The 10,104-nt window shown below is 32.7% G+C and overlaps 1 protein-coding gene across 1 annotated transcript; it reads right to left on the bottom strand.

Annotated features, from left to right (window-relative positions):
- Positions 1 to 5,612: 5,612 nt before the first annotated feature.
- On the bottom strand, positions 5,613 to 6,992 carry LOC114193814 (guanine nucleotide-binding protein subunit gamma 1-like). Its single transcript, XM_028083757.2, has 4 exons — positions 6,678 to 6,992; positions 6,482 to 6,534; positions 6,315 to 6,359; positions 5,613 to 5,828 (listed from the first exon to the last, which is right to left on the bottom strand). Exons 1-4 carry the CDS (start codon positions 6,867 to 6,869, stop codon positions 5,747 to 5,749), a joined length of 372 nt encoding a protein of 123 aa, XP_027939558.1. The 5' UTR covers positions 6,870 to 6,992; the 3' UTR covers positions 5,613 to 5,746.
- Between the last annotated feature and the right edge of the window lie 3,112 nt (positions 6,993 to 10,104).

The following is a 10,104-nucleotide window of genomic DNA, read 5'->3' as shown; positions in this document are numbered from 1 at the left end:
CTAAAGGTTATTTAATATCAAATTTTCAAACATTTAATATACTTTTTATATTGTTATTTTAAAATTTAAATAATTCCATCCAAAATACAAAATGTTACATATATTTTTATCATCGTGGTTGTAATTATCAGTGGACTACTTGGTTTGATCGGTTCAACTAGGAACTGGTCCCTGCCTATATCAATTGGTATTTAACGGATGAATTTTATTTAAATTTTTATATGTATTTTAACTATCTATAATAATTTTAATAATATTGCATTGATTCCGTTCAGCCGTTAAATATTAAATTGGTGCATTTTTTACTGGTCCAGTTTTATTTTTTTTAATGTGGTTATCGTTGATGGCATTCTCTATTAACAATTAAATAACATATTAACAATCAGATGACGTACAGTTAATCAAAATTACTTAATTTTATGAGATTAAACGACTAAATATACAATTAAAATTTTATTAGAATCATAATTATAAGAGTATGGATGTCAACGAGTCAGGTAGAGGTACGAATAGTAGTTCTCCTGTACCCTACCTGCTAAATAAATATATCTTTCATACTCATATTCATATTCGTGCAAATGTAAGGCCTACTTATATTTATGCCTTATTTTAAAAGACATTTCCTAATCAGATGGGCCTAGGGCTGGCCCAAAGGATAAAACACAACTCTAAGTCTGCCCTAACTCATTTATTCTACTCTTTCAGAAAATCTTAGAGTTGCAGTCGTCCCCCCTCTTCGCTAGGGTTCAGTCTTGGCCTCCGTCGCACTTGTTCGAGCCAGTTCCGTTCCACATAAGTTGCCTCCCATCCCATACCTCTCTTGTTTAGCACTGTTGCTTCGAGTCCCAACTAAGTTCGTTCTGGGTAGCTTCGTTTCATACTATTCTTTATGTTTCCAACTCGCTAAACTGCTCTAGGAGCTACTGTGCTTCTCTGTTCGTACCCAAGAACCCAGCTGCTAGCCCTTTTCCAGGTACGGGAAGCTAGGGTTCACCCTTTTATCCTACAGCCCTTGGAGATACCAGTGTGGAAATGGGACAGCATCTCGATGGATTTTGTGACCCATTTGCCACAAACTATTAGGGATCATGACACCATCTGGGTTATAGTGGATCGACTGACCAAGAGTGCTCATTTCTTGGCAATGAACTTGAGGATGTCAATGGCCAAGTTGGCCCAGTTGTACATTAAGGAGATAGTAAGGCTGCATGGAGTACCCTCGAGCATAGTTTCCGACAGAGATCCACAGTTTACATCACGGTTTTGGCAAACCTTACAAGATGCTTTGGGAAGCAAGTTGACGATGAGCTCAGCCTACCACCCCTAGACCGATGGTCAGTCTGAGAGGACGATTCAGTCACTTGAGGACTTGTTACGGACATGCATACTGGATCACTTGGGTGCTTGGGATGAAGTGTTACCGTTGATTGAGTTCACCTACAACAACAGTTTTCACGCGAGCATTGGCATGGCACCATATGAGGCTCCATACGACAGGAAGTGTAGAACTCCCCTATGTTGGTATCAGGATGGGGAAGCAGTGCTTGTCAGACCAGAGTTGTTGGAGCAGACTACTGAGAAGGTAAGGATGGTGAGGGACAAAATACAGGCTTCTCAAAGTAGGCAGAAGGCCTATGCGGACCGCGGGAGGAGACCCTTGGAGTTCGTGGCAGGAGACCACGTGTTCTTGAGGGTGACCCGAACCACCGGTGTGGGAAGGGCTCTCCGCTTAAGGAAACTCTCTCTTAAGTTCCTTGACCCCTATCAGATCACGAGAAGAATCGGGCCGCTGGCTTATGAGATAGCTTTACCCCCTCAGTTGGCGAATCTTCATCTAGTGTTCCATGTGTCGCAATTGAGGAAGTATGTGTTTGATCCGGCTCATGTGTTGGAAGTCGAGTTGCGCTAGAGGATAGTAAAGTTGAGGAACGTAGGGGAAAACCAGTCAGCCTAGTCAAATTCATCTGGGATCGGAGGACAAGTGACTCTACTTGGGAGTTGGAGGAGGATATGAGGAAATCACATCCACATCTGTTTACCAGATAAGTTTTCATTTTTGAGATCGAAAATTTTCTTGTTGGAGAGAATGTAAGGCCCACTTATATTTATGCCTTATTTTAAAGGGCATTTCCTAATCAGATGGGCCTAGGGCTGGCCCAAAGGATAAAATCCAACCCTAAGTCTGTCCTAACTCACTCATTCTATTCTTTCAGAAAACCTTAGAGCTGCAGCCGTCCCCCCTCTCCGCTAGGGTTCAGTCTTTGGCCTCCGTCGCACTTGTTCGAGCCAATTCCGTTCCATGTAAGTTGCCTCCCATCCCATACCTCTCTTGTTTAGCATTGTTGTTTCGAGTCCCAACTAAGGTCGTTCTGGGTAGCTTCGTTTCATCCTGTTCTTTTCCAGGTACGGGAAGCTAGGGTTCACCCTTTTATCGTGTTTGTTCTGCTTGTACTACTGTTTTATCATTATAATATGCTTGGTGTGTTAATGCGAACCTGTGAATGGTATTATTGAACTATTGGTGATCTGTTGTGTGTTTGTGCAGGAGAGAACAGTGGTGAGCACTGGTTTTCTCGCCCAAACGAGCATGTCTCGCCTAGGCGAGATTAATAGAGGCTCGCCCAAGCTACTTCACGCGAGTAGTTGCTTAGGCGACCCACATTCTTTCTGAGCGAGGAGTTGGGCGATGGCAGTGTGGTGTTTGGTTGTTTATTGTTCTTGGATGGTTGGCACTTGCTTGGGTATAATTGTTGTGATGAAAAATATGTGATGAACGACTATGTATGAGTGATATGATTCGTGGATGGTGAATGATGGGTTTGGTATGAACTTGGCATGTAAATTAAATGAGGCGGTTGGTATCAAAGAGGCATGGCATTGATATGAAATACAAAGGTTGAGTTGGTATGGATTCAATACTTGGATATGAATGAGGATTGATTGAAAAGGGTTGGCATGAGGTTATTTGTATGATAAATATTACCTGATTGATTGAGAATGATTGGTCCGTGTCAGTGCATAATTCCTAGAAATCTTTAGGTGAGATTTCAAGGTAGTGCTTTAGTGTTCGGGACGTAATTCCATGGCCCCTGTTAGTGGGTGCTCATGGTGGTGCCCCATCTATATAATTTGGTAAGGATTCAATGTAAGGTTGCATCCTGACACTCTAAGGAGTCAGTTAGTCTCACTTAGAGCGGACTGACTGACTCTTGTGGTGAGAGTAGCAGGAGGCCTGAAACTCATTAAGGGCTAACCTTGTGTGTGGGGAATTGAATCATTGTAACACTTGTAACACATAGCTCGGGGGTGAGCAAGGTAATCCACCACAAGTGCAAGCATCCGCTGAATCCAACCAGATTATATGTATCCGGATGAGTCGAGTCGAGTCTTAGTGTATTGATTGGAAGGTCATAACATGCTTGGATGATATATGTATATTGGACTGTGAAAGTATATCTGATTGCATGATAAAATCTTTTTGGCTCTAACTTACCCTTTGCTTGTTTGATTGCTCTGTATGTTGTTCTTCTACTCTTGCGATGATCATCAATTTATTGATGGGAACAGATGCGAGAGGTACTCGTGGTCAACAGGGGAAAGATGATTCCGCTGCATAGTCTACTTGGGTTGGACTTCATGTTCTTATTGGGCTTTTCTTTAGGGCTATGGCCCATGTACTAGTCTGTCTTTTAGATTTCTATATGATTTTATTAAACTTTATAACTTGTTTCTTTTTTGGCATCGTAATGTGCCTTGGGTTGTGAAGAGTGGTGTTTAAACTCTGAGACTGCGTTAAAATATTATTTAGTGTAATGCTTCCTTTAATTTCGTTTATTAAATTAGATGGGATGTTATAACAAATATTCATTATGCAAGTACCTGCATATTTTTGTAATATTTATAAATATTCACATATATCTTCAAGTATTTATAAATAAAGAATTTTTAATATCTAATAACTTATTTTAACCAAAAATTCAAATAAAAATAGAATGCATTACGTTTAAAAATAGAGAATGCCATCAATGATAACCACATTGCAAACAACTTTTCCAACTACGTGGTTTGATCGGTTCAACTAGGAATTGGTCCCTGCCTATATTAATTGTGATGCAAAATTGGTATTAATCCGATGAATTTTATTTAAATTTTTATATGTATTTTAACTATCTATAATAATTTTAATAATATTGCATTGATTCCGTTCAGCCGTTAAATATTAAATTGGTGCATTTTGACTGGCCCAGTTTTATATTTTTTTAATGTGGTTATCATTGATGGCATTCTCTATTAACAATTAAATAACATATTAACAACTACATGACATACAGTTAATCAAAGTTACTTAACTTTATGAAATTAAACGACTAAATAGACAATTAAATTTTTGTTAGAAGCATAATTACAAGAGTAGGAATGCGAGTACGGTAAGAATCGTATCTCTCGTGTACCTTATCTGTTGGATAGATCTTTGTCTTGTACTCATATCCATATTTGTGCAGGTATCCGCATATTTTTTTTAATATTTACGAATATTCACGAGTAATCACAAATATTTACAAAAATAAATTTTGAATATTTAATAGGATATTTTAACTGTAAATTCAAATAAAAGTACAATGGATAACATTTATAAATTTCAAACACTGTGTAAACAACTCTTTCAAATACAAACAAATGGAAATGTTTTAAAACTAATTGATAAAAAAATAACCCCTTCAAAATCAATGGGTTAATGTTTTAATAATTTTTTTAATTTTTTTAATTTAAATTTGAATATAACAGGTACAAGTATTCGAGGGTACGGACACTATGATACCCGTATCCGTCCCGTTAATATCTGGATATAAAAAATACTCGTACTCGTTACCACATGTATCTATTTATAATATTCATTTCCTACCCGTTGCGGATTTTATCCGCGGATATTACAAGTATAGAATTTTTTGACATCCTTAAACAATAGTCATTTAATTGAAATGTGAAATATTCAAATTGTTTGAAATTGAATTCTCTCAATGTTTTTTTAAAATATTTTACGTAGATAAAGTAATATATATTTTTTAATTTTTAAGATAAATTAATTGAATTTTCTTCAAAAATATATTTTTTCTCTTGAAATTAAACTTTACAAACAAGTATTAACCAAATTTAAATAATATTTAACAATTTAGTTTTTTAATATATATATATACATACATATACATATATATATATATATATATATAATTAATTATGAAATTTCAATTTTTTTCTTTTCTTTTAAATAAATTTCAAATGTCCCTGTTTTATATTTATTTGAAATATCTCATAACATTCTTATTTTCAAACAATTTCTTTTCAATTTTTTTCTCAAATATTTTATTTTATTTTGAAAATATTTAAATTCACTAAATAAACAAATTACTATATTAAATTACATCGTCCAACTTCAGACAAAAAATTATATAAAGCTTAACAAATAAAAATATGACATAAATAAGAAGCAAAAATGTTCCAAAGCAAAAGCAGAACTAGTATGAAATAAAAGACAAAACACCAAAAAGAGAATTTCCATTCACTTATATCATTATGATCTTCTTTTTCTGAAAAAAACAAAACAAAACAAAGCCTTAACAGCTTAAAGAAGATGTGATTCATTCATGAGTGTAGAACATTACAATCTCCTCATCAATAGCAGGAAAAAAATATTAAATTGTGTTCATGTAAAAAAAAAAACATGTATATATAAATAGGAAACAAATATCTAAATCCAACGTTTGTGATTTCGAAAATGGTGGGTGGATCCGAACCATCGATCCCAAGCAGCATCAACTGATCCTTTCGTGCTGCAAAAATTTTACATCTCATCAGTTCATACCCTTTCCTTTCACCTTTTGGTTAATAATATTATAACATAAGCTTTCTTTTTTGCATTAAAATACACAAACAACGCAACATTGGATCCTTAAAAACAAGAAATATCCTACATCAGATACATACCATAACCACTGTTCTTGTTATTTTCTTCATTACAGTTATGTATGAGAACACTATTTTACATACACTTGTTATTACTGGTTCAATTTTATGAAAATTTCACAAACTTTGCTGCATTTCATAATGATTCTTTCTTAAATTCATTACTATCAATAAGTTTCATTTAATCATATACCTCGCTTAAAAAAAGTGTATGCGTTATTAGCATTCTTCATTCTATAATACAACCTTCTGTCACATAAAAAAAAGACTAAAACTTTCATCACAGAATAAGAAACCATTTGTGAAGGTTAAAGGTACTGTGATGAACAGCATCAAGATGAACAATTTCTTACCATGGAAGGAGAGGATCTGGTGTAGATTCAACGCTTGAAATTAAACTGTTATACCACAGTGGATGAAAGAGGGTCAATGATTAAAACAAACAAACAATCAAACAAACACTATATTGTTTCTGATATGTAATATGTAATATAACATAATATAATATGGTTTTGCTTACTCCTTGCAAACGGTGGAGGATTCACCAATTGTTTCAACCTTTTCCAATTCTTCCTGCATCATCACAATCATCATAGTTCAGTAACAAACAAGTTCTTCCAAAACTTTATGCAGATTGTTGAACAGAACAAAATGGATGATGAAATTGACAGAAAAAAAAAAGTAAGAACAGATAAAAAGGGTTGATTTGATTTGACCTGAAGAATGGTAATTTGGTTATTGAGATGTGTTAGGGCTGCTTGCAACCTATGTTTCCCAATGAAGCCACCAGGGAAAGATTGAGACTGAGATTGAGGGTGATGAGTGGTGTTTTCTCTGTAATCCTCTGAGAATTGTCTTCCATTTTCTGATGCCAAAACCTGTGATGATTGGTGTTCATCCATGGCCATATAACTCAAACCAGTTCAGAAAGAGAGAAAGAAAAAGGGTATGAGAAGGAAGAAAAAAGAAAGGATTTTTATTTTGTGGGTCAAATAAGGAGGGAGGGTGGAAGATGAGTTGAAAATGAGGGTTGGACCAAAGGGATATTAAATATCCAAATGATAGATGCAAAAGGGGGTGGGTCTCATGACAGGTCATATTTGGATTCTCAGAATTAGGTTTAATTAATTGTTGTCAGAAAAAGTGGTGCCTCTGTTCATACTAGATTGGTGGGTTAGTGAGGAAAATAATGAGGAGTATATAAATTATTTTTAATTCTGAGATTGGGACAGTGGACACCACTGCAAGCAATGCCATGTGTGGAAAGAGAAAAACCTCACACACCAACACTGCCTTATCTTCCTCCATTTTCTCCAAAACTCCTTTAATTTTAATTGTTATTTGATTGATTTCTGGTAGAAAATAAAAAGCAATATTTATATACTTTCTTTTGAGGCTTTAATTGCAAGACTATTATGATGATTATGAATAGTAATTGAGTCATTTTTAGTTTGATGGAGTGTTATAAATATAGCTACCAAAAATAGCTTATGATGATGTAACAATAAATTTGACCTCAGCAGTGGATGAACATGCTATTATTTAGATGATTTCATGTACTACTTTATGCACCCAATAACTCTGTCACTTACTTCCTTCTTATAGTAAACACTATATTCACCATGTTGCTTTCCTTAATGAGACGAATTTGACAATTTTCAAAGTTACAAATTTGAAAAAAAATAAACTATAAAGAAATTGTGTTAAGTTAGTATAATTTTAGATCAAAAGATTTTTAAAGTTCAAGTTATAAAGTGATGAAACGATTTTAGTTTAAAGTGTTTTAAACTGATGTCGTGTTATCTTAATACAATTTTTACATAAACTAAATTAAAGTTATTTTTGATACGATTTTAATTTAAAATATTTTAAATTAAAATCATATTATATTGACATGATTTCAACTTTAAAAAAATTCTACACTAAAATTATGTCATTGTGATGAAGTTGTGTCTTCATAATTTTTTTAAAATTTATCCAATTTATTAATATTTAAAAAAAAAATACACTAGAATGATGTTTTTCCTCATAATTACACTCATGAAATCCTTTCTGTAAAATAGGATTCTATAAGATTATAGAGGGCATCTGGTGCTTGTTTGAGCCAATAAATTTTCTTTCTTTAACTTGTAAAATTTTCACTCCTCTCCTTTTGAATATAATCACAGGTTGTTCTACAAAAACGTCTTCAATAATTTTCAATGTAAAAATTCAGTTTTGACATCCAATTGATGGATCAGCCACCATTTTTGAGCTATAAACGTAATTACCAAACAAACAATAGCAAATATTCTGCATAGTCTATCTTTAAGTGTTAAGCACACACCTTTAATTTTAATGTCAAATTTAATATCATAAAAAACTATAAAAACATTTTTCATTCAAAAAAGCATCATGTTATAATTAATTAACAAATTAATTCTATTTATAACTTTATAACTCATCTAAACTATTATGATAGACCCAAATATGATTTAATAAAATATAAGGACCAATTGATTATTGTGGGAAGTTATAATAAAATAAAATAATAAAGATAAAATAAAGCCCAGCCCAAATTGATGATCGTTGGTCTATATAAGGGAGTAGGGTTATGTCTCTAATCACAAGGTTCTTTCACCATTAAGAAAAAGAGGGGTGGGGGTGTGAGAGGAGAAAGTAAGGCAAAGAGATAGATTGAGAGAAAGAGGTTGAAGAGCAAATATTGAAGAACAAATAATACATTCTCATTGGATCTCTCTCATGGATCAAAGTTAGTATTCTATCATGATTTATGTACATAAAGGTGTGAAACTGACTCATAAATTTTAAGATCACAAAGTAGTTTTCTATAATGAATTATTATCTCTTGAAAACTACAAACTGATTTACACGTGGTATTAGAACATGTTGTTAGATTTATGATTTTCCTATTATGATTTTTTTTTTCAAATTATGTTTTGTTTTTCCCAAATTATGATAAACCCTAATTATGAAGTTAGGGATTTTATGATATTATAAATCCTAATTATGATTTTAGGAATTTTTTGAAATTGTGAAACCTAGTTATGAAGTGAGGGATTTTCTAAATTATGAACTCTAATTATAAATTTAATGACTTTTATGAAATTAGTATGAACCCTAATTTATGTTTTTGTCCAATTTTCAATAGTCTTAATTATTAGATTTTAATTTTTTTGGCTGCTAATGGATTTTAGATTGAAATTATGTTATTTGTATGATGAAATTATGATTGAATAGCTACACATTGTTAAATGATTGAATTATAACTTTCCACGTGAGTCAATTGCAATTGTAATTAAAGTGATTCCAAATTGGATGGTTTGATTGGAAAATGTAACCGATGGAATTGTGAATGATTTTCATTCAAGTATAATGTTATTGGTTTATGTCATCAATAAAAAATTAATTTTGATTTATTTTTATATAAATAATATATTTTAATTTGTAATAATGTATATGTTTTATTATTTTGAAATTAAAATTAATGAGAATGCTACATATGGTTCATAGCAATTAAATGAATTTATTTATTTGAAATTAAGTATGATAAATTTTGTTTGTCACCATAGGATAAATTAAGTATGATAAATTTGAAATCAAAGGTCGTAGGTGATTCTAGTTGATGCATATTTTAATTATCATTAATGTTATATAATATGATTATCATAATCATTATGTTTGTGTATCGGTGCATCTCTCGAAAGGAGAACATTAATATACATCGAATGATCATTTATGATTGAATCTGAATTTATGTTTAGTTTTACAACTTAAATCATTAATGTTAGACATGTGATAATTGAAGTCTTTATTTCGATATCTTTATATTCACTTGCTACGTTTGTTCACATCTTCAATGGGTTGAATTTTCCTGACTAGAGCGAACAAGTCCAATTTCATTTAGGTGTGTTGGTTCTTGATTTAGCTTTTCAAGTTGAAAAGCCGACTGTTATCGTGGATGCAAGTAGTCATGAAGAGAAAGCCCATTACAAAGCTTGGAAAAGGTCAAACATACTTAGTTTAATGTTTATGAGAAGGAGCATAGCAAGCAACATTAAGTCAACTCTTCCCAAAACTGACAACGCGAAAGAATTTATGAAATTTGTGGAAGAACGCTCTCAACTTACTGACAAGTCCGTC

Source organism: Vigna unguiculata, chromosome 8 (assembly GCF_037176805.1).
Source record: "Vigna unguiculata cultivar grain cowpea cultivar isolate G323 ecotype 2 chromosome 8, ASM3717680v1, whole genome shotgun sequence".
In the NCBI taxonomy this organism is placed as follows: domain Eukaryota; kingdom Viridiplantae; phylum Streptophyta; class Magnoliopsida; order Fabales; family Fabaceae; genus Vigna; species Vigna unguiculata.
This window is presented reverse-complemented; position numbering and strand designations above follow the sequence as displayed.

What these genes read in the sequence shown, in the direction of transcription:
- LOC114193814 (XM_028083757.2), bottom strand. Translation starts at nt 6,869, where the DNA reads ATGGCCATGGATGAACACCAATCATCACAGGTTTTGGCATCAGAAAAT. An exon ending in TCCTCCACCGTTTGCAAGGA is followed by an intron (nt 6,360 to 6,481) that starts GTAAGCAAAACC and finishes GTGGTATAACAG; the next exon opens with TTTAATTTCAAGCGTTGAAT. An exon ending in CCAGATCCTCTCCTTCCATG is followed by an intron (nt 5,829 to 6,314) that starts GTAAGAAATTGT and finishes AAATTTTTGCAG; the next exon opens with CACGAAAGGATCAGTTGATG.